Genomic DNA, 24296 nt, shown 5'->3' on the forward strand with positions numbered 1-24296 from the left:
TTTTCTTTCCCCATTTTTGACACAAGAAATATAAAACTTTTGTTCTAATGTTAACACATACGTGAGAAAATAAACAGGCCGTCGGGACCATGCCAGGGACCGTGGGGCCACGGCTGACTCAGGAGAGCCCACTGGAGGGCCTTCACCCCCACTGGCTGTTCTTCAAACACCGTCTCCGGCAAGGGCTCCACTACCTGCCCCGGGTGAGCCAGCCCCTGCCCTGGGTGCACCCCCTGCCCTGCGTTACTGTTCTACTCTGCACCACTCGGTGCGACTGCAGCATGGATGGCACAGTGACAAAAAAAGATGTTCACTGCAGCACAAAGAGAAAAGGGGAACCCTGAGCGGGCAAGATAGGGGTGTGTGCTGACAAGAGTCCACATGGATGGCTGTGGGGGCACCCTCTGAGCCAGGCCTGGCCCATGTTTTGTCGGTCAAAGACTGAGCCTGGGTGCAGAGAGTGAGGGTGGTTACTATTTCCTATCTGCTCGGGGCTGTCACTTCTTCAGGGTATCCTGGTTAGGAAGAGGACAGAAAGCCAGACTCCAAGGAGGCCGAGCTTGGGAAGCGGGTCTGGGGAGCAGGCCTTCCTGTGTTCACCCGCTGCACATGTGCCTCTGTTGAGGATAAGGAAGGGTGGACCCCGCAATGGGCAGGTCCCCTGGGGAGCCCTGTGGAGGTCACCCACCTGTGCTGAGGGGCGTCTTCTTCCAGTTGGAGGTGGCGCTGCCCTTGCCGGCGCTCACGGTTCTCTCGGAATGTCTGCCGGTCCGGCTGACCAGGGCTGTGGCTGAGGCTGAGTTCTGCAGTTTGGGTGACGGACTGAACGTGTGCAGGACACCTCGAGGCGTCGTGGCCGAACCCCGGGACAGCTGGCTGGAGGCCTGCAGTGGAGACAGGGGGGCGACGGCTCACGCAGGGAAAAGACAGCAGCGGGCGAGACACTCAGCGCAGCCTCTCCTTGCTCTGGCTGACCTCTTCCCACCCACATGGGGTCCCTAAAGTCCAAAATCAGGAGACCAGGTAAGTTACACAGAAGGGTGGGGGAGGGGAGAGAGAGAAACAGAAATATAGGGAGAGACAGACAGAAGAGGCAGCGTGACAGTCGGCGACTGACGTGGTCACGGGCTGCGGTGGGGGCGCGAGGCTCCCGGCGCCCGGCGCGGTTCTGACCTGTAGCACAGCCCCGTTACTCCAGTCGCGGGCCTCTCCTGAGCGGAACGCCAACTTACGCCGGGGTTTTATGACCTACACAAACGGGGGTTGAAAGCGAAGTCAGTGCGGTCCGCTAGCCGGCCCAGGGTGACCGAGGGGGAGCCCCACAGGACAGGCCCGTCCCCCGGGGACTTTAGGTGCCACGTGGTGATCTTGAGAAAATGTGTTTAGTGAATTGCAAAGAACTTCCAAGAAAACAAAAATTGCCAAAAGGGAGCTTCGGGTCTACAAGAGGGTGGGAAGGAGAAGCATTAAAATAAAACAACACGAGAACAAAAAACTTGATTTCAAACTTGTTCCTCTCCAAATTTAGCAAGAACATTTTTCCAAACGCCCCTTTGGTATCTCAACGTGGCTTTCAGAAAAGTCCTTGGAGACAAGCAGTACTTGTCAGCCGGCAGCCTGCGAGTGAGAGCTACAAAGTCTAAAGAAACTGCAAATTAGTGTTTTTGCCACCCAACACCACCATTAACTGCAATTTAGACATGCAGTTAACAATCAGGCGGTGCAGCGCAGGCGTGGGGTGGATCGCGGAACGGCCTCTGCCTCCTAGGGATGGCACTGCCGGCAGCAGGCCAGGCTCACCTGCTTCAGCGCAGGGTGTGGGGCGGCAGCAGGCTCGGCCTTGGCCTGTGCAGGGGCCGTGCCCTGCTGCAGGAGCCGCTGCTCAATCTCCTGTTCCTGCTGCAGCGCCTTCACAAAGGCGGCCTTCAGCCGGCTGGTGTGCTCCACCTTGAGCGCCTTCTTCTGGTTGGTCGTCATGCAGTTCTCACACATGATGGCGCCGCTCTTCTCCTCCCGCCAGCGGCACGTGAAGTCCGTCTTGCACTGTGCACACATGTAGGGCTCCCGGGACAGCACAGTGGTGGCCGACATCCTGCCTGCTGCAAGCAGTCAGCACATGGCTCACGTCAGAGGGACAGGATGACAGTCAGGGCCCCAGCCGCCCCAGCCCAGGATGCTGGAGTCTCAGTCACCGCAGTCTGTCCGTTCTGCAACTGCCTACTGGGCACCAATGACATGTGGACATGGGGCCGGCCAACGCCGAACAGCTTCAGAAAACGTCAGCCTCCTGTCCCACCCATCGCTGGACATGACACCACTGAGGACCAGCAGGGACCATGCCAAGCCCTGCCTCAATGTGGTGGGCACCCTTGCTTGTGTACGAGTTAATAAGGGTGACAGGCAAGTCACCCAGCAAGTGCTTTGTGGGTGCTGAGGTACTCAGTTCATTCTTAGGAGGGGGAACCCCCAAATGCTCCATGTCCTGACGAGGAAACTGAGGCCAAGAGAGACCAAGTGACCTGTAGATCACATGGTCACCCAGTGGCAGGGCAGGACTCACACCCGGGACAGGCCCCAGGCCTTGGGCTGCACCCACTGCACAAGGTGGGCAGCAGGCTACAGGGGCAGAAAGGGCTTAGTCCCCTTGTCTGGGGGACAGAATGCAGAGTCTCCTTGGGGGCTGCAAGAGGTAGCTGGGGAAGTGTACATGAAGCATGTGCTCAGGCGTGAGGTCTGGGCATATTTGTGCCCACCTTTTTTGTGTTCAGCACTTAGGGGCCTTAATTGCTCTTGGTCATCACAGACAATGTCAGAGGACGGCAGGGGCTGGGGAGTGGGGAGACGGATGTGGCAAGACCCTTGGCCTTCCCTCTCCTGCCTGTACTGGCCTGGCCCCTTCTGAGCCCCTGGCCCATGAGACCGCCACCTGCAGCTTACATGCTCTGGTGACAACGGCACATCTCCTTGCACACATCCAACCCATGGCCAGTGTGAGCGGCGCCAGAACCAGACATGGCGCGAGGCTGGGGGCTCTGGGAGGTGTCAGGAGATGCCTCCGGCAGGGCTCAAAGTCCTTCCCACAGTGAGGTCCTGTCCTTGGCAACAGGAGAGGGAGACTGAGCCCTGATGAGGCAATGGCAGAGACAGGCTGGTCTGGGAGAGCGGATGCCCACATAGGCAGGGGCAAGGAGGGGCACTGGTCCCAACTCGGCCTCCAACCCTCATTTCCTACAGCAGCCCCAGGTGGCTCTTTTGCCGACATCACCTTGTCGAAAAGGAGGCACCAAAAGCACCAGCCGGGCTGTGTCAGAGCCTCACCTCCCCACAGCTCCCCCAGGTCCCTCCTGCAGCTGGGAGCTGGAGGCCATGCCCTTGGGGCATGCTGCACAGTTAGTACCATCCTGTGGCCGGGAGTTACGAGAGCAACTTAGGGGCAAGGGAGTGGGTTACAAGCAACTCTACATTTGAGGGCCACTCTGAGGCTGCGCCAGGCCCAGCCCTGCCAGGCCCAGCCCTGCCCAAGTGTGGAGGGCTCTGCCTCCTGGGGACCCTGGGTGCAACCACACGGGGGCACCAGTTGATGCACCAAAGTAGCCTAAGGGAGTGGGGACAGCATCTTCCCAACCCCAGGCACTGGGGGCACAGCTCGACCTGGCCCCCATGCCCTCCTCCCTCTGCATCCTGGGCAGTGGGCGGGAGGTGCTTCTCTGCACACACCCACCCCGCTGCTCCCAAGTCTGCGCTGGGAAGGCTCTCAGGCTGCCAGGCCCTGCCCCTGCCCTGGGCCCCTCACAGTCCTGCCCACTCCTCTGCTCTCAGAATCTGATGCAGACACCAGGAGAGGACTCAGCCTCCTGGCCTACTCGTGTCACCCCCACCTCAACCTGTGGGCAGGCAACGTCCTTGGTCTCCATGTCTGGGGAGCAGGGGCTCCCTGGGGGCCAACTCGGCCACCCAGATCCACCCGCCCAGCCATCTCCAATGCTGTGATCACCCCGTAGATGTCCTTTTATTCCTAAATCCCCCAGGACACGGTGCACTCCCATACTGCCCGAAGAGGGTGATCATGCGAGCCTGCCCAGGCGGAGTCAGTGGGGTGGGCTGTCCCTCTCCCTCCTCAGAAGCTGGGAGCACTTGAGGCTCTGGAAGGTTCTGCCTGTGTGTCACAACCCCACACTGGCCTGAGAGCCCTTCGTGGAGGCCAACCCTGTCAGCCTCCCACAGATGTGCACCCTCACGTCTACCCCACCACACGCCAACGTCACGGAGGCCACTACTGCCCGTCCCCCTGGACCCTGAGCCTCTCGGGGCCTGGCTCTCAGAGGCCCCAACCGGAGGACAGTGTCCAGACTCCACAGTGGCACTGACGTTGTCCCTCCCAAGCCCACCCAGGACCATCCTGGCTAGGCAGCCCTGCCCCAGCCTCTGCTGTGTGTTGGAAAGAACCCACGGGGCAGCACCCTTGGAGGCCAGAGGCAGAAGCAGCCCGGCTGGGTCCAGGCCACTAACCTTGTGTCTCCAGTAGGTTCTGCACCACCTCCTCCAGGCCGACCAGGTAGATGAACTCGTTGTTGGCGGCGCTGGGCAGGAAGTTCATCTCTGGGGCTGGGGGCTTGGGTGGGGGGATCTCGAGTAGCGTCTTCTCCAGCTGTTTGCGCAGCGCCAGCTTGGCGGCCGCCTGTCGGCTTGCTGGAGACTCGGCAGAGGTGACCACAGAGGCCACACTAGTGGGGGTGGAGTTGGCCTGAGCGGAGGTGGCTGTCGTCCCCTTCAGTGATGCTGGGGTGGGCTTTGGGAGACAAAAACTCAGTCAGGGCACTCCGTGCGCCTGCCCAGAGGAAGGCTCCCCGGCGCCCCCATGCCCGAGGTCCTGTCAACTGCACTAACCAGTACCCTTGATGATGGCATCCTTAACAAAAGTGAACCCAGCCATGACAACAGGCTCTCAGAAGCCAGGGCAGCAGGGAGAGGTGCGAGAAACACACCACCCTAGGTGGTGACTGCTCATCTGCACACGTGCACCAAGGTTTACCAGTTAAACCGCACACACTTAAAATCTATAGTTTGCTGCGCTCCGCCATGTGAATGTGAGGGCACCCACGTGGCTGTCACCAGGTTCTGGTGGTCACCACCCTGCCCAGCAGGGCCACTGTCCTCTGGCTGTGGCCTGGCCTACTGCCTTCTCACAGGGTATGAGGGTGCTCACCGCAGCACCCCCATGAGCCTCTCTGCACGTGCTCCCCTGGGATGCTAATGTTTGAGGTAGTCCCCGAGTCCTTATGGGGTGATGGGGGAAGCAGCTCCTAGGCCAAACTCTTCCCCTTGCCCTCCACCCAGTCCTCACCGCTCCAGTGCCACTTCACAGTCCTGCCTGGATCCCAGGAGTAGACCCTTGACTGTCTCCACCAGCCCCACAACTGCTGGATAGTGCTCTCCCTGAAACCCAGAACCGACCACATGCCAATCTTCTTAGCTTTTGGGGGCTGAGGACCCCTCTGGAAATATGATAAAAGCTGTGCACCCCACCCCCAGAAAATGGACACACCCAATGACTTACAAACGCCACACTGTGGGGCACAGGGTGTGCAGGATGCCGTCCCAGGGTCCCACCCTCCAACAAAGGTTCCCAGAGACCGGCCTGCCGGTTTATTGTCCCCCCAGCAACCAAGACCAAACCCAGGCCTCCCTCACCTCTGACCAGCCAGTTCCCCTCCTCCTTCCCCTCACAGCCTCCCCCAGCCCTGCTAGGAGCAGACCACCTTCTCTGCCACTGACTGCCTGTGCCCACCCTCAGGAAACAAAGACAATAGAAAAGGACTGGATAAAAGTTCACGGGTGGGCAGGATGTGGTGGCTCACACCTGTAATCCCAGCACTTTGGGAGGCCAAGTTGGGCGGATCACTTAAGGTTAGGAGTTCAGGGCCAGCCTGGCCAACATGGTGTAATGTAAACCTGTCTTGACTAAAAATACAAAAACTAGCCGGGCATGGTGACAGGCACCTGTAGTCCCAGCTACTCGGGAGGCTGACGCAGGAGTATCTCCTGGGAGATGGAAGTTGCGGTGAGCCAAGATCACGCCACTGCACTCCAGCCTGGGCAACAGAGGGAGACTTTTGTCTCATAATAAAATAAAAGATATTTGATCACACCACTGTACTCCATCCAGCCTGGGCAACAGAGCAAGACTGTCTCCAAAAAAAAAAAAAAAAAAAAAAGTTAACAGGTGTATAAAACTACCTGCCTAGGTCAGTCCAGGACTAGCCATCTTCTCTGCACTCAAACCTGACCTTCAAAAGCAGGCAGAGACATTGCCCAGAGCCTTGCTCTTGTCTGAGGAGGGTGGGAAAGAACAAACTGTGCCAAAGAGGGAAGAAAGAGCGAACACGCCCACCAACAAAAACCCCTGCGGATCTAGTAATTTTATCTGTCAGCCAAGGCGCCTGTTTCCAGCCCACCCGCCCCTTGGTCCTGCTCTTCCCATCCTACTTCCAGGGTATGGGGACAGACCCTGCCCATCTGAGAACCTCTGTACAGAGGCGAAGGGACATGCGGCTAAGAATAGGCGCGCCTGGTGACATGAGAACATTTGCTGAGGAGGCGATCAGAAGAAGCCACTGCTGGGAGGGCGGCATGGGCCCCGGTGCCCCCCAAGGCATCTCCGGGCCCATCACCGGCCTCTCCTGGGCCTCGACTATCCCCCTAAACCTGCTGTGTGCCACATGCTGTTTCCTCAGCCATGGGGCTGGTGAGCAGACCCCACCTTCAGCTCAGGTCTGTGCATCGCCCCTCTCGGCAGCTGCCCACCTGTGCTGGACAGCAAGTCTCCCACAAAACTTCTGCCCATGACCCAGACAGCCCTGTGGCCCCCAGGAGCTCAAGTCCAAGCCCCTGCCTGGCTCTGAGGGAGCAAGGCAGGTCATGCCACACAGCCCAGGGAGACACTATTGTGCCCCAGAACCTGGGTCCAAGGGGAGCAGTCACAGGTGGGACACACTCTCTCTCTGGCGTGGTGCGGCGCAGCCCTCACCTGTGGGATGTTGACGAGCAGGCTGGTGTTGGGAACATTGGCGACACGGATGAGGCCCTGCTGGATGATCCTCTGTCCCTGAATCTGCACACTGGGCACCGACGCCCGGGGGGCCAGGAGGAGGGGCGGTGGCCCTGTGCTGGAATGTTGCCTAATGCTGTGGATTTGCTGTTGGGGTAGGGTGGGGAGAACAAGAAATCTGACTGAGATCAACAATGGAGCGGGACCAGAAGGCACAGGGCACCCTGGCCCCAAGGACTGGGAAGGGCCCTACTTTCGAGGTAGATGACTGCTGAGGCTGCCAGGTCTCCCCCGTGTGCACAGCCCTGCTTACCTGGGCCCCCCTGACGAGTGGGGGCATGACGACCTGCGAGCTCGCCTGTGGCCCCAGCTTCGAGGACGCCTGCTGCCCACCTCGGACCAGGGGCGGGGGTATGACACTGCTGGGCATTCGAGCTGAAGAGGTCTGCCAACGATACCAAGACCCAGATTTACATGGACCAGACCCCCTCCCCCATTTTTTTTAAAGCAAGCAGGTGTGCTGCTTTTATGAAAGTACATACTAGTTTTTTTTTTTTTTTTTTAAGCAGCAGAGAAGTTAAAAAAGAAAATTATGGATGGGCACAGTGGCACATGCCTGTAATCTCAGCACTCTGTGAGGCCGAGGTAGGCAGATCACGAGGTCAGAAGTTTGAGACCAGCCTGGCCAACATGGTGAAACCCCATCTCTACTAAAAATACAAAAATTAGCCAGGCGTGGTGGCACGTGCCTGTAGTCCCAGCTACTCAGAAGGCTGAGGCAGGAGAATTGCTTGAACCTGGGAGGCGGAAGTTGCAGTGACCCAAGATCGTGCCACTGCACTCCAGCCTGGGTGACAGAGCAAGACCCCATCTCAAGAAGAAAAAAAAAAAAAAAAAAGAGAAAAAGAAAAAAAAAGCTGGCTGGGCTTGGTGGCTCACGCCTGTAATTCCAACACATTGGGAGGCCAAGGCGGGTGGATCTCTTGAGCCCAGGGGTTTGAGAACAGCCTGGGTAACAGTGAAACCCCATCTCTACAAAAAATGGAAAAACTACCCAGGCGTGGTGGTGCGTGCCTGTAATCCTGGCTACTTGGGAGGCTGAGGCAGGAAGATGGCTTAAGCCTAGGAGGCAGAGGCTACAGTGAGCTGAGATAGTGCCACTGCACTCCAGCCTGGGTGACAGTGCAAGACCCTGTCTCAAACAAAATAGGCCGGGTGTGGTGGCTCACGCTTGTAATTCCAGCACTTCGGGAGGCCGAGGCGGGCGGATCACGAGGTCAGGAGATCGAGACCATGGTGAAACCCCGTCTCTAGTAAAAATACAAAAAAAATTAGCCGGGCATGGTGGCGGGCACCTGTAGTCCCAGCTACTCGGAGAGGCTGAGGCAGGAGAATGGCGTAAACCCGGGAGGCGGAGCTTGCAGTGAGCCGAGATCGCGCCACTGCACTCCAGCCTGGGCGACAGAGCGAGACTCCGTCTCAAAAAATAAATAAATAAATAAATAAATAACAAAAACAAAATAACAAGGCAAACGTATAACACAAAATTAGCAAAGATGACTACTGATTCTAAATACTGGAACAAGGAATAGTGACTCCACCCAGAGCCGTGCAAACCTGGGCTCACTCCTGAGTGAGTCCCACCAACATGGCAGTTCATTCTCACGTGACACTGGCCGGCCCATGGCAGGATGGGCATGGTCACCCCCTAGAGCAAGCTGGGGGCTCAGGCCTGTTTGAGAGGGAGGGGCAGGAGGGCCTCTTCTGACCTCAGCCATATGGCTGGGAGAAAGCCTCTGCCCCTCACCTGGAGGCCCTGGAAGGAGGCTCTCTGGCTGGAAAAGTCAACACGAAGGGAGATCAGACTTGCTAGGGGCACTCATTGGAAAGCCTCCTTCCAGTGTTGGCCATGATTTCTGTCTGTGACATTAACAGTGGCCTACTTTGGGCCGTGGGGCTTGGAGAGTGCACGTGTGCTTCTTCCCCTGGGCTGTGGGCTGGAGGGCCTCACTCCAGCCTACTCAGAAGGAAAGGGCAACCTCTTGCAGAACCTGGACTAGGGCTGTTTGGGAGCCCGAGGAACCTGTTCTTGACAGCAGCAGTGCCGGCAGGGCACCCACCGAGACGCAGAGGGGACACTGACCTGGAGTGATGGCTTGCCAGCAGGAATGTTCTGCGTGCCCCGAACAAGCGGGGGAGGGGTGGTCACGGCGCTCCCAACAGAACCTGTGGGCTGCAAGAGAGCAGGACACCAGGAGGTGAGGGGCCACCAGCCCCTTTCCTCACATGGAGGCGCCAAGATTTAATGCTGCCGAAGAGAACTGACTGTCTTCCTCCTCTACGGCATCAGGCACTCAGAGGTTCTGCTTGAAGGCTGAAAGTGACCTCATCTGCAGCAGGAGGTGACAATTTCTACATGGGCCTAGAAGAGATTTTCCAGCAGCCCCACCCCCTACTTTCAGCATCACTTCTTGGCCGCTCCCTGACACCCATGCAGTGTCCTGGCACCCGCTGTGCCCTCTAGGGGACAGAATGGCTGATGGTGGCGGCGCTGCTGAGGCAAAGGACCCATGGCCCAGGCAGGGTGATCTCAATCTCAGTGAGAAAACAGTGACTCTGGGCACTTTTTAAAGCTGTATGTTCCACTAGAGAAGGGTCAGTGACAGACTTGGTGTCCCTCATGAGTTTTCGGCAAGTGACAAAGAAATAGAAAAAAGAAGCCGGGCGCGGTGGCTCACGCTTGTAATCCCAGCACTTTGGGAGGCTGAGGCGGGCGGATCACGAGGTCAGGAGATCGAGACCACGGTGAAACCCCGTCTGTACTAAAAATACAAAAACTTAGCCGGGCGTGGTGGCGGGCGCCTGTAGTCCCAGCTACTCGGAGAGGCTGAGGCAGGAGAATGGCGTGAACCCGGGAGGCGGAGCTTGCAGTGAGCCGAGATTGCGCCACTGCACTCCAGCCTGGGTGACAGAGCGAGACTCCGTCTCAAAAAAAAAAAAAAAGAAATAGAAAAAAGAAACAGGCAGGCTCTTTCCAGTCCACTTGCTAACTGGATAGGTGTGAGGTGTGTGTGTGTGTGTGTGTGTGGGTGGGGGGGGGTTCAAAAAACAAACCCCCAAGCCAGAGCAGGGAGAGTCCTGTCCTTCCTTCAGCTCCTGCTGCCCAGGACACACTTACTTTCTGGTTCACTGAGGCAATGACTAAAGTACTTGGAAGGTAGGAGTTTCCCAGAACAGAGCACTCAAAAAGCCTAACAAAATAAACTTAACCTCGCTGCCCATTAAGCTGCATCTAGAAGCAGCGCAAGAGCGAGCTTCAGGAAAGAAGAAACAGAAGCAGGACCCTCCCGAGAGTTGGAGCTGAGATCCACGGGAGCTCAGCACACATCCAGCTGGGAGGGGACTGAGACGCACACAGCAGGAGGGAGGATGGTAGAGACTGGGGCATCCCCTGTGCCCACAGTGCAGGCGGCCTTTCTGCACAGAGTGCTTCACCCAGAAACATGCTTCCAGCGGCACCAGACATCTGTGCTCCACTTCCTTGACACCTGTTGTCTAAGTGAGCTTTAGGGTGGGTGCAGTGGCTCACACCTGTAATCCCAGCACTTTGGGAGGCCCGTGCGGGTGGATCACAAGGTCAAGAGATCCAGACCATCCTGGCCAATGTGGTGAAACCCCGTCTCCACTAAAAAATACAAAAATTAGCTGGGTGTGGTGGCACGTGCCTGTGGGCCCAGCTACTCGGGAGGCTGAGGCAAGAGAATCACCTGAACCCAGGAGGCAGAGGTTGCAGTGAGCCAAGGTTGCGTCACTGCACTCCAGCCTGGCGACAGAATGAGATTCCATCTCAAAAAAAACAAAAAAAAACAAAAAAAAAAGTGAGCTTTAGACTCTCAGATCCAGAATACTCTAGACTGAAATTCACTTTAACATCTTTTAAGCGAAATCCAAAATGCACACCGGAGTCTACAAATGGGGGAGTGGGACCTTGCCCTATACTCCCTCAAGGAAGCCCTTTCACCTTTCTGGCTGCTGACATCGATGAGGGGATCAAGGCAAGGCCAGGGGCTCCTGCTAGCCCAGGAAGGAGGGGAGACGCACGCACCTTCTGGGCGGTGGCTTCCTTTTGTATTTGACTCTGCCGCAACTTTTTCAACAAAACGAGTTTTGCTTCTTCTAACCTCAATTCTTCCTTCAGCTGCTTGATCATCCTTTCTCGTTCTTCAGGACTGCTTTTCTGCAGGGGCGAGAGGAACAGGGTTGAGAGGGAGCGTCCTTGGTGAGGAGCAGAGGCCCTGCCATCACTAGCTCCACCTGAGGGCGCCATGAGTAGGAAGGGCACAGTGGGGCTCCGGCAGCAGCGCCAACACGTGGCTCACCATGAGGGCCTCGGTGCTAGTCTCCTTCAAGGCCACCGTGGTCAGCCCATTCACTCTCGGGCTCGAGGGCTGCTCGTTGTCGGAGAGCACAATCACGTCAGGTGAGGGGGGTCTCCTCTCGGACTTCATGTCACTGTGGGGTGGAGACAGTAGTGACCAGAGCGCCCTTGACAGCTGGACCCAGCGCCCACCCCTGTGGACACATGGCAGGGAGCTGAGACTTTCCCATCTGTTCCCTGTCTGCCCTGCATCCTCCACATCCCCCGGCCCCGCCCCATGGCTCCCAGGCTGCCTCCTTCTTCTCACCCACACGTCATAGGGCACCCAATCCCAGTGCCCAGGTGGGCACCTGGATGGTAGGGACTTCATGCCTGCCGCGTGTCGCCAGGGCTGAGGGTGCGTATGCCCCTGAGCATGACATGGTGACTTTGGAAAACACAGCTGCTCCCTCTACCGTGTGCCTCAGATCGGGTAAACACTCGGCTCTGGATCCTGGGGCCCTGCTCAGTGTTCGCCATTGTTGGGGCTTGAGCATGCTGGGTCTGATGGCATGTGTGTGTCTCGCCACCAGCCGCAGCCCCTGGCCATGGTGGAAACCCCTTGAAGGGGAGCCCAGCTCCTTTCGTGAACCAGACTTTCTTCTCTCTCCACCCAGGCAGGCCAAAGCCCTGACACCTGGCAGCCAACTTGTCCCCAGAAGACAGAGGGGTGTATCCACAGGCTGCCAGCTTGCTCACAGGGTGGCACCAGGTGCTAGATGGCCCTTCTTGGGCCTCACGTGGCGGCAGCGGCTATCTGTTTTGAAACTGACTAGGACACAAGTTCTCTCAAAGACCAGAGACTCTTCACCTGCCTGATCTACTCATGGACTGGTTTCTGGCTGGCTGCCTCCAGCCCCACGTGGATGCCAAGGTCATTCTGCCTGTTACCCTGCTGCCCGCTCCCTAAGTCCCAGCTCAAAAGTGCAACATGAGACAGTTCTCATGATTCCAGCCCCCACACCTTTTTCTTTCTAACGAATTTGCCACGGTCTGGGGAGCTCACTTCCACCTGTGAACTTGACCTGAGGCCTGTTCCTCCCCTTTACACTGTCGGCCCACAGCATCTCACTACCAGCTGGTAAGCACCAGGGGACAATCGGGGAAGTACTTGCAGGCTTTCCTCTTTTGTTATTTTGTCAAAATATGGTCACAAACGTCTAAGAGTGTGGCTGATCAGCTGCTGTTATTCATCAGAACTGGGAAACAGTGAATATCCATTCTGTGCTAACTGCGGGCCAGGGTCCGAGACAAGTGCTCATGGCACCCCCAGTCATTTGACCCAGGCAGGAACACACTAGTCTGACTTTCCCCTTCCTGTGAACGATCCTCTAGGGTGTATGTGTACAGCTGACACTACTGAAGGCGCAAGGCTGAACACCTGCTGTGGTGTCGCTGACCCAATGCAAGTCCCAGAGATGGCACTTTGTCCCCAACCAAGCAGCTCCATTTGCTGACGGCACAAGGCAAACTGTCCCTGAAGATCTGGGTTCATTGTACTTTCTTTCTTTCTTTTTTCTTTTGAGATGGAGTCTCGCTCTGTCGCCCAGGCTGGAGTGCTGTAGTGCAATCTCGGCTCACTGCAGCCTCTACCTCTCTGGTTCAGGTGATTCTCCTGCCTCAGCCTCCTGAGTAGCTGGGATTACAGGCATGCACCATCATGCCCGGCTAATTTTTGTGTGTGTGTGTATTTTTGTACAGACAGGGTTTCACCTTGCTGGCCACGGTGGTCTTGAACTCCTGACCTCAGATGATCCGCCCGCCTCGGCCTCATTGTACTTTTATCGATGTGAATCAGGTCCGTTTTTTTGTCAGCAGGAAAACCAGCCAAGGACAGAACACGTCCTCTAGGTGGCACTGTGACCCAGAGAACAAACTCGGACAAAGTTAACTGGGAGCCGCAGCTCAAAGTTGTCCTGGGTCTTGCTCTGCCAGGGTCTAGTTGATAATAAGACCCTGGCAGGGTTGAGGAGAGTCGCTAGGATGAAGAACCTGACTCTGCTCTAGCAGCCCTCAGGACCTCTGAGGTCCCCTCCATGCCCATGAGCTGTGTCCGCAGGGAAGGGTGGACACAGAGCACCAGAGGCTAAGGCTTCACCAATGCTGCCCTGGACTCGCCAGATGCCGGACTCAGGAACCGCTTTACTTGTTCTCCTCTGGTCCCTCCTAATTCCACCCACCAGCGCTACGTGGCAGCTGTACCTGAACACTGGTCCTAGCCCTGATGAACCAGCTTCTCACCGGAGACCTGGGCGTGGACAGAAAGGTACGATTTCGAAGTATACAATCCCCCAGGCAAAGGGTTATCAGTCCACATTCTGAAGCCCAGAACCGGGTAGTTTGTTTCTAAAGTAACCCTGTTTCTAAAGTAACCCAGGACACCTCACTCAGGTCTTAGCAAACCGCCAGCATGTCTCTCCTTGCTGCCGGCCCCATGCTGCCCAAGATCGACTTTCAAGGTGACCTCAGGGCTCTAATTCCAGGTTCCCTGGACGTGTACACACACTGAGCACCTCAGAGGCAGGCAGTCCCAGGGCTCCACTACAGAGCTGCAGCAGCTGGCCTCCACCCAGGTGGTCTCCAAAGTGAACAGGGGAGCAGGGGGCCAACCTGGGCTAGCATGATCTGAAATGAAATGACAGCCAAGCTCTAAGGAACTTAACAGTTCTTATCGTGTTATTGAGGGCATGCATATGCTTCTTCCAGAGGTGAGATGTCTAATAAAATTCAAATCTGCCTGAGGGAAGAGGGCAGGCGAGGGGTCCAGACCACCTAGCAGCTGAAGCTGCTGCCTGAGAGGGCTGCTCTGACCACGGCGCTCCCTGGCCCCATCTTGGCCTGCGACTAATCAATAACTCATCCAAGAGATGATGTCACCACCCATCAATGATCACTCAGCATCCCAGCAGCCAGCAGGGAGTGAACTTCCTGTATGCTAATCAGGCCACCAAAAAGTCATGTGACAAAGGCATTTCCCTCCTTGGTCACATGACCCTTTAACTGTGCCTTCCAACATGAAAACCATGGCAACGGCCAGTTCCAACCGGTTTGTGACACGCAGCCTTCATTTTGAGAAGGGAGGTAAAGGTTCAGGTGCTGTCAGAAAATGGAGGCGCCAGGCTCACCCCAGGACTGTGGAGCTGCAGGCACTTCCTGTGTGGCGCCGGCCCACAGGGGACTGTTGCTGCACCATAGGCTCCAGTCACCTGTACATACACCGCACACAGCAGGGCCACTGGCCCCTCTAAGTTTCTAAAATGAAAAACTTTGTTAAGCTCACTTTTTAAAGGAGAGGGGCTTTAAGAGTCTCAGTACTTTTTAAGAGATCTTTAATTCAGGAAAAAGAGCATGTGGCTCAAAATGACTGCAGGCATTATTTCAGGGAAAAATTTAATTATAAAAACTGTCTAAAGTAAACAAAACCAGTGGAAATCTAGCCCAACATGCTGGGAGGGATGGCATCGTGGCTCAGGGACAGTGTCTGCCATTCACTCCACAGCGGCCATCCCGGGCACCAAGTTTATTTGGAAGTGATGTGATAGTTCAGGACAAATCCCATAAGCCCGTCCTGCCCATCTTGAGAAGCCTTAAGATAAAACATAGTGATCAAGAGATTTTATGTGACCTACAAAACTCCCTGGAAGCAGGCCCGGCTGTTATCAGCATAAATGGTCTCACCCGCTCCCTGTCACGCACCACCCCCCTCCCTGACCCACTGGCACTGGCCCTGACCTCACAAGCACAGAAATTCTGTTACCTGCCAGGAACTTCCATAGAATTTCCTGGAGGAGAGGCCGGGATTATAAATTTAAATCGAGACACGATCCCACTTCCACAGCACAAGGTTATGGCTTTCAGCTGCTCAGCAACCAGCGGCCAGTATGTGGTTAATATTTAGTGTCCCCTCAGCCAGTGCCAGGAAGGAGCCGTCCTTGGAAACTGGGACCTTTGTGGTTCTCTGAACGGGCCTGCCTGGTATACAGGGAAGGCATACCCCTCTCCCTCATTCATTGATTCATTGATTCATTCATTCATTCCTTACATCTGCTGAGAGCTCATTTAAAAAGCAGGTGCTGCAGCAGGCAGTGGGGAGGAACCCCTGGATAAAAGGAAGTTCTGTCCTTAGGGTTCAGTCTACCAGGATGGACAGACACAAAATGGGAGTGGCAGGTGGGGGCGAGGCTGTAGGTGGGCTTGGGGCTGGCCCCGTGAATGTCTGACCACCGCTGTCACCTCCACAGCAGCAGGACAGCTTCTCCGGAACTTGTATAAATGCAGCGTGTCTTCCTCGCCCCAGACCTGCTTGATCAAAGTCTGTATTTCAGCAAGATCCCCCAAGTCTTTTTTTTTTTTTGAGACGGAGTCTTGCTCTGTTGCCCAGGCTGGAGTGCAGTGGCGCGATCTCGGCTCACTGCAAGCTCCGCCTCCTGGGTTCACGCCATTCTCCTGCCTCAGCCTCTCCGAGTAGCTGAGACTACAGGCGCCCGCCACCACGCCCGTCTAATTTTTTTGTATTTTTAGTAGAGACGGGGTTTCACCGTGGTCTCGATCTCCTGACCTCGTGATCCGCCCGCCTCGGCCTCCCAAAGTGCTGGGATTACAAGCGTGAGCCACCGCGCCTGGCAAGATCCCCCAAGTCTTGCACACACTAGGGAAGTTAGGGATGACCATGACCAGTGGCCCATGAGGCCTCGGGACAAGAAATCCTCCTCCAGGCTGGCTTGGGGAGACAGGCAGGGCCCAACAATGCCTTCTCCAGCCACACAACCATTTCCCACTAGAACCTTTCCTCCTCACCTCTTTCAGGCCTAGCAGGGTGGGCTGCTGGCTGTGTGTAAAGGTGGGATGAGGGCTCTGCTAGAGCCAACACCAGCCCTGCCAGCTCGCTTGTCCCTTGTGCAAACACTCATCTTGGGCTCACCAGGCCCTACCTGACATGAACCAAGCTGTTAACATCCCCCACCCTCCTGGGGCCTGGCCCACAGACATGGCCCGGCATGGCCATGTTCTGTCTGCAGAACATCCCTCTTCACAACATGCCTCAGGAAGCCTGCCCGGCCCTGTCCCCCTGCCTCGGGGTGAAGGTCAAGGCAGAACGTGGGGTTCCACTCAGGGGAGTGCAGGTCTGAGCAGAAACCCCCCAGCTTCCCAAGAAGGGCTGGCTGGTGGGTCTCTGTTCCTTAGCCACCCCCAGCCCAGTGACTGGCCCACCCACCCTCGGCCCAGCAAGCCCATCTAAGTGCCTTTGGCTCCCTGCACGGCACCCCACCCCACCCCCGTGAAGATGAGCCCTCCCTCCCCCTGCCTTGCAGGGTGACATGTCAGCACCTGTCTGACAAGCAGGTTCCTGCACCCTGAGCTGGGGGCCATCACGACCTCCTTTAGGTGGGTGTGGCACCGGCACAGCACCCAGGGACCTATGGCCCCACTCTGTGGCACAGCCTCAGCTCCCAACAAGGGACAGGGTGTTCCCAGGGTGACCAGATGAACAAAGGGTAAGGGGGTATCCAGCCCTGGGGTGATACCACAGCCCCAGAGAAGGGGGCAAGCCCCCATGTCCTCAGAGCCAGGAATCTCCTCCTAAGTCTATGATGGCTGGGGATGGGGGAGAGGCTGGCTGAGCCCATCATGTGAGGGTGCTGAGCCCTGAGCCCGCACACTCCTGTGGAGTAGCTCCTTTAGCAAGCTGAGGTCTGGAGCTCACTGGCCACCCCTGCCCAGTCTTGGACTTCAAACAACTGCAGGCAAGTCAGGCTGTGAGAGAGCCCTCACCCAGTGAGTCAGAAGACACCTGGGTCTCACTTGGTTCTGCCTCTTGCAAGTGACACTTCCCTCTCCATGGCTCCTGCATGGCAGGGCGGAGGAATCCCTGTCCCACAGCCTCTCAGGGCTGCCTGGTGAGGTGAGACTTCATGCTGAGGAGGCTCGGGCACCTTAGACAGCCGGCTGGGTGCAAGGGGATCAGGCAGCCCTGCTGATCTGAAAGTGCTCAGCTCAGGCCTCGGGAACAGTGACCTTCCTGAGAGCACTCATAGCCACCCTGCATGCCCCTGGGATGGAGAGAGAGGTTTGCCCCGACAGCCTGCGTCCCCTGCACCAGGTCCCATTCCCACCTCAGAGAAGGAAATGGAGTTGTTTGCCAGGAGCTGCTCCAGGGCTGTCATTTGGTGGGGCGGGAGCATCCTGCTGTCAGATCACAAGCTGCCTCTTCAGAGCCAGCCGCCCACATCCAGCAGCCCCCAAAACCCAGATGGCAGCAGCACCACGGCCTCCTGAGGCCAGATGGATGCTCTGACAGGATGCAACCTTGAAGGGGCTAGGAGCGTGCAGGAGTGATTTTCTTTTGGATTGTAGGGTCTTAGAGGACAGTACTTCCTGGGGTCCCCAAAGCTGGGAAGATAAGGGCAGCAAATAGGCCGCCCGTGCCTTCATCTTGCAGCTCCCAGATGGAAGCGATGGCAAACTTGAAACATCTGCCTGACCTGACAGCTTTCTGAGGAAAGAGTGGGAGCCCATTACAGAGGAGACAATCTCAGTAAACAGGTCCTGAAATGTGACACCCGAACATTCACAAACCCCCCCAAGGGCAGACTGGGTCTGCTGGGGGCCTGGCAAGGCTGGAGAGTGCCCACTTCCTCCTCTTGCCTTGGTGGAGGTTCCAGGGTGGGGGCTGTGAGTTCAGGAGGAACCAGCGCCAAAGACTGATGGACCCCCTTGCACGGTGGGCAGCTGCTTCTCTCGTGCACACAGATGTTGTGCTGCTGGAGGAAAGGGAAACTCACAAGGATTTCTGACTTGTGTGTCATCATGTGTCTTTGTAAAGCAACAGACCCTGGAAGCCAAATTCCTATTCTTTGAGTCCAAGCGCTTTTGTGGATATGAAGAAGGAGCCCTAATACTCATGGCTGACAAACCCTGTACACCGGACCAGACTCTGCAAGGCCCCCCGGCCCATCTCTGTAGTCCTGAGGAGGCCGGAGGCTCTGGCTGCATCTATTCATAGCCTCTGTAGTACTTGACCTGGGCTGGTTTTATGGCTCAATTCCCAAACTACAAAATGCAGAGGAAGTGACGTGGCAGCCTTTTCAGGTGAGGTCACAGAAGCCTTGCAGCTTCTGCCTGAGCCCTCGGAATGCTTGCTCTAGGAGAGCTGAGGTCTGACTGCCCCAAACCATCCTGGGGTCAGAGGCCCACGCTAGCCCCCGCTACAGTAGGGGAGATGGAGACAGGCACAGAGACTGGTCCAGCCAGTCCCAGCTGTTTTGGCCATCACATGTGAGCGATGAAACCACTGGGGACACCCAGCCCAGCTGACGTACAACTGCAAAGACCAGAGGGCCCCAGCAGCAGTGCCCAGCTGAGCGGGACCAGCCAACCAGCAGAACCGACAGACTGAAAAACGTCAATACCTCGCTGCTTTAAACCACTAAGCTAATGGAGCCAATGGCCCAGCCTGGCCCCTGGGGAGCTAACCCATATCACTGTAACTCCACTTCCTCCCTCAGACGCTACCCTGGGACAAAGCAGGGAAAGAGAAAGGGGAAAGAAAGGGTTTACCCAAGTAACTACCCGCTGAGCCTTAAAGCTCCCCCCGACAGAGGGACCAACAGCAGCCTGCACAGAGGCCCCCCGGACAGGTGCAGACTCAAGATGAGAACAGCTCTAGGAAGGTCAGGTGGGAGACCAGAGCTGCCCAACAATGAAAGGGGGTGAAGACGGTCCCATGGAAAAGGAGGAGACAGTCTGCAGGCTGGGAGGCACCCCAGCTTCAGGCAGCACCTGGAGTGAAGCGAGTCAAGCCAGAAAGCAATTCCTTATGCTTCATCCAGTCTCTCTACCTGCCTTCAAGAAACACTCCTAGAAAAATCCTATGACAGAGAAAAAGGACACAGTTATCAGTTCCCCAAGTTAGTCCTACCACTGAGCAACTTCTTTTTTTAGAGACAGGGGCTCACTCTTGTCAGGCTGGAGTGCAATGGTGTGATCATAGTTCATTGTAGCCTGGAACTCCTGGGCTCCAGTGATCCTCCCACCTCAGCCTCCCAAGATGCTGGGACCACAGGCAAGCACTACCACGCCTGGCTAATTTTTTTCAATTTTCAATTTTTGATATTGAGACAGGGTCTCTCACTCTGTTGCCTATGCTGGAGCACAGTGGCATGATCATGGCTCGCTGCATTTTTAAAGTTTTTGTACAGGTGGGGTCTCACTGTGTTGCCCAGGCCAGTCCGGGCAATATCTTGTGTGGCAGGCCCCTGTGTAGTGGATGTGCTGACATACAATTCTGGCAGCATTTACTGCAACCTGGATGTGGGGGCTGCTCACTGGGACCCCACATAGTCCTCCCTCCTTTCCCAAGGGGTGGTGTTCACTCAGAGACACTCAATTGATAGAAAGGGAGCTCTGTTGTCTAGACACAGGCTGTGCCCCAAAACTCAAAAACTAGGCCGGGCGTGGTGGCTAACACCTGTAATTCCAGCACTTTGGGGGGCCGAGGCGGGCAGATCATGAAGTCAAGAGATGAGACCATCCTGGCTAACATGGTGAAACCCTGTCTCTACTAAAAATACAAAAAAAAAAAAAAAAATTAGCCGGGTATGGTGGCGGGCACCTGTAGTCCCAGCTACTCGGGAGGCTGAGGCAGGAGAATGGCATGAACCCAGGAGGTGGAGCTTGCAGTGAGCCAAGATCGTGCCACTGCATTCCATGCTGGGTGACAGAGCAAGACTCAGTCGTCTCCCCCCACGCCCAAAAAAAAAAAAAAAAAAAAAACACTGGAGAACTCCTGGGGGTTGTCTGCTGTCCTCCCGAGCCACCCCGCTCCCCATGCCCTGAGGCCCACCTGCTTCTCGCCCGCTGCGGCCCCTCTGCGGTTCCCTCAACTCCCTTCTTAGCATCCATCACACTCCTCCCGCCACGTAACTTGAGCTCCTCTTGGCGGGGATGTGAGAGAAAAGCCCAGAGCCTGCTTTGTGGGGCCCAGGAAGACAGAACACATTCTGCTTCTCTGCCACAGAGGCCGTGGAGGTGAGCAGCTGGGATGCATTTTTGAAACTCAGCCATCATTCTTCCTGGAGACTTCAGGTCCAACGACCGCTCTGGGACTCCATTATGGTGAGCACTGCCACAGTGCTGGCTAAAGAGCTCAGGAAAAAGAGAGAGAGTCTGTGTGGCTGGCCCAGACCTCTGAGCTGATCCCTGCCCGCTCTCCTTTCCCTAGTACAGAAGGGAGCAGTCCCAGGTCCCCAGCTAGAGCAGAGGAGCCCCATGCAGTGCCCGCCCCCAGCATCAGCACAGCCAGCGCTGCCAGAACGCCTTCTAGGAACGCAACAGCCCCTGAAGTCAAAGGGCCCAGCCAAGGAGGCCCACAGGACCTCACTGTGACAGGGGCCAGTCTCGGGGGCGTGCAGAATAGCTTGGCTGAGGGTAGTAGAGACAAGCCTAGGAGACCTTAGTACCATGCTCATGTGGGCCAGCAGCCTCTACCCGCCCACAGAGGCCACTGCAGCCCAACCTTGCCAGCAGCTGACACCACAGGGAAGGCCACATCAAATCCAGCACGCTCTGCTTAGAAATACAGGAAGACACATGCATTAGAAATGAATGACTACAATTGAAGAACTGAAAGGCTAACTTTTCAGGTTTCGAAAATCCAGTAAACACCTGCTGGGCCTTTATGATAGCCATTCCTAGGCCAACCACCAAAATTCACCCTTCCACATAATCCTCTCCGCAGCTCCATCATCACCCCCAGTTCCCAGTCCAGGGAACAATCTTAAGGGAGGGCCACATGACTCCCTAAGGTCACACACCAGGACCTGCAGACAACCTGGGCTCCTACAGCACCTGAGCTCCTGTGTGGACCCCTCACTGTGCCAGGACCCTGGGGGAACCCAAAAGAGGAGGTGTGGGGTTAGAGAGGATAGGCCCCATGTGACTGGCAGCTGCTAATTCAGGTCATCAAGTATCTTTATTTGGAGACAAGCGTCTCCCTCTATTGCCCAGGATGGAGTGCAGTGGCGCGATCTTGGCTCACTGCAAACTCTGCCTCCCAGGTTCAACTGATTCTCCGGCCTCAGCCTCTCCAGTAACTGGGACTACAGGCGCCCACCACCACACCTGGCTAATTTTTTTATTTTTAGTAGAGACAGAGTTTCACCACATTGGTCAAGCTGGTCTCAAACTCCTGGGCTCAAGTGATCTGCCTACCTCGGCCTCCCAAAGTGCTGAGATACAGGCATGAGCCACTGTGCTTGGTCATATTTTATTTTTTTTTTGAGACAGGGTCTCATTCTGTAACCCAGGCTGGAGTGCAGTGGTACAATCACAGCTCACTACAGCCTCGACCTCCTGGGCTCAAGTGATCCTCCCACCTCAGCCTCCTGAGTAGCTGGGAGTACAGGCACGAGCCGCCACACCCAGCGAATTAATTTGTTATTTATTGGTAGACATGGGAACCACTATGTATTGCCCAGGCTTGGTCTTGAACTCTTGGGATCAGGTGATCCTTCCACCTCAGCCTCCCAAAGTGCTGTAACAGGCGTGAGCCACTGAGCCCCACTATGTCATTTTTGGAATAGTGAACCTTTATTTATGGCTGAAGGATCCTGGACAGCCAGTAGCATCCACAAGCTAAGTCCCTGAGGTGTGAAGGAGAGGGCAGTGTGAGCACACAGATGTGGCCCTCGGACTCTATCAAGAAACGATAATTTACCCAAATCACAAGACAAGTCAGGGGATGGTCAGAAACAAAATATGGTTGGGTGCGATGGTTCATGCCTGCAATCCCAGCGCTTTGGGAGGCTGAGGTGAGAGGATGACCTGAGCCTTGGAGTTCAAGACCAACCTGGGCAACACAGTGAGACCCTGTCTCTAAAAAAATTAAAAAGCTGGGCATGGCGGCAAGCACCTGTAGTCCCAGCTACTCAAGATACTGAGGCAGAAGGATCACTTGAGCCCAGGAGCTGGAGGCTACAGTGAGCTATGATTGTACCACTGCATTCCAGCCTGGGAGACAGAGCAAGACCCTGTCTTTTAAAAAAGGAAAGAAACAAAACTCAGAGGTGGTGGAGTGGGCCAATGCCTGCTGGAAGGGGTAGGATGGGGTTGTGGTGCTCAGGAATCCAGGCTCCTGAGGGCCTGGTGTGGGGAGAGTAAAGGACAAAGAAGAGGAGAAACCCTGGCCACTGACCACAGCACCCCTCCTGATGCTGGTCCCTACACCCATGCCAGGCCCACCTTCCTACAGGGAGAAAACACCCTCCTCAAGCAGGCTGGAGGAAGGACTCTCTACAGCAAATGAACTGAAGGCATCTCCTGGGGAGATGCCAGCTTCCTCGCCAATACACAGGGAGAGAGAAGTCACCTGTGTGCATGAAAGCCACAAACATGAAACACACACTGCTTCTGAAACGACCACAAACTTTCTTAATGAATGGAAAGTGCTCGCTGTGCCTGGAAACCTCCTGCCCCTCTTTTAAACATCTGCATCACAAGTGGCTGGATCCCCATCACTTGCACCTGTCCTAGCCAGCTAGGTACACCCACACCCCAATCAGACCTGCTCCAGTTGCTCTGTGCAGAATGGCCGCAGGTGACCCACGAGTACCACTGAGGGGGCTGGGTGCACCTCTGCAGGTGTTGGGGCGACTGGCCCATTCACCAAACCTCAATGAGGCCAAGTTTCTTCATCTGCAGAAGGGGAAGCCACTCACCTCAGGGGGCAGTCATGAAATGCGATTAATCCTCAACCTCTGAGTAGTGTCTCTGTGGTATCCCATGACAAAGTACAACAGGATGAAGCCCTCCTGCTGCATACTGCAGTGGAATGGCGCCATGAAGAGAAGCGCACGCGTGAGCATTCATGCAAAGCCTGGTGCTTCATGAAAAACACCCGAGGGTATCTGGTACCAGTGATAAAGTACGAGCTTCCAATAATCAAAACTCAGAATTTTGGAAAACTTATATTTGCTACTTGCTGTGAGCTCAACAACTTCCCAACGGATAGGTGGTGACACTGACAAATCTGATTTTGTGACACTAAATGATGATATGTGTATCTGAAACGTCTCTATAACTCAGTAAACTACTATTTTCCAACGTTCAATGGTATTACAAACTCATATGTGAGTAAAATGTCATTCAGGGGAAGAAAAGATAAAACTGTCAGGCAGAAGAATCCCAAATAATTTATGCAGACAATTCACCTTTGAAGAGGTGAGCATGAGTCCCCATTCCTCAAGAGTGGGCTGTGTCGCCAGGCACGGTGGCTCACACCTGGAATCCTAGCACTTTGGGAGCCGAGGCAGGTGGATCACAGGAGGCCAGGAGTTTGAGACCAGCCTGGCCAACTTGGTGAACAACCCCTTCTCTGAAGTGCCTGTAATCCCAGCTACTCACAAGGCTAAGGCAGGAGAATCACTGGAACCTGGGAGGCAGAGGTTGCAGTGAGCCGAGATCATGCCATTGCACTCCAGCCTAGGTAACGCAGTGAGACTCCATCTCAAAAAAAAAAGAAAAAAAGAGTGGGCCACACATAGTAACTTCCTTCCAAAGAGGACAGTATGGAAAGGGTGGAGCGGGGGAAGGAGGGGAGGGTAACTTTACAGTAAAAAAAAACCTGACAAATGGCACCTTACCCAGATATTGTTCAGTCAAGACCAGCAGTACCTTTGATATGATGTGACGAGAAGAGCACTTCACCCTCTGTGGTCTTCCTCCCCCAAATCCATCACCTGCCTGTGAGAAAAGCATCTGACAAATCCCAATGCACTGACGTTCTACAGAACACTTGACCTCTGCTCCTCAAAACTGACAAGGTAACCCAAAACA

The 24296-nt window shown here is 55.7% G+C and overlaps 1 protein-coding gene across 10 annotated transcripts in view; it reads right to left on the reverse strand.

Annotated features, from left to right (window-relative positions):
- GATAD2A (GATA zinc finger domain containing 2A) overlaps positions 1-24296 on the reverse strand; it is a 127564-nt gene that overhangs the window by 5754 nt on the left and 97514 nt on the right. For 6 of the 10 annotated variants that reach the window (XM_030820332.1, XM_030820335.1, XM_012509560.2 and 3 more), the window contains exons 3-11: positions 11428-11560; positions 11154-11285; positions 9192-9281; positions 7362-7493; positions 7028-7195; positions 4510-4789; positions 1801-2099; positions 1174-1248; positions 689-884 (exon numbers count right to left, since the gene is read on the reverse strand). In XM_030820332.1, the coding sequence (XP_030676192.1) occupies positions 689-884; positions 1174-1248; positions 1801-2099; positions 4510-4789; positions 7028-7195; positions 7362-7493; positions 9192-9281; positions 11154-11285; positions 11428-11560 (1505 nt within the window). Of the gene's footprint in view, positions 1-688; positions 885-1173; positions 1249-1800; positions 2100-4509; positions 4790-7027; positions 7196-7361; positions 7494-9191; positions 9282-11153; positions 11286-11427; positions 11561-20307; positions 20602-24296 lie in introns of all 10 variants that reach the window. The other 4 variants (XM_030820329.1, XM_030820330.1, XM_030820336.1 and 1 more) reach the window with 2 other exon arrangements.

The sequence above is a fragment of the Nomascus leucogenys genome, chromosome 10, assembly GCF_006542625.1.
Source record: "Nomascus leucogenys isolate Asia chromosome 10, Asia_NLE_v1, whole genome shotgun sequence".
Taxonomy (NCBI): Eukaryota; Metazoa; Chordata; class Mammalia; order Primates; family Hylobatidae; genus Nomascus; species Nomascus leucogenys.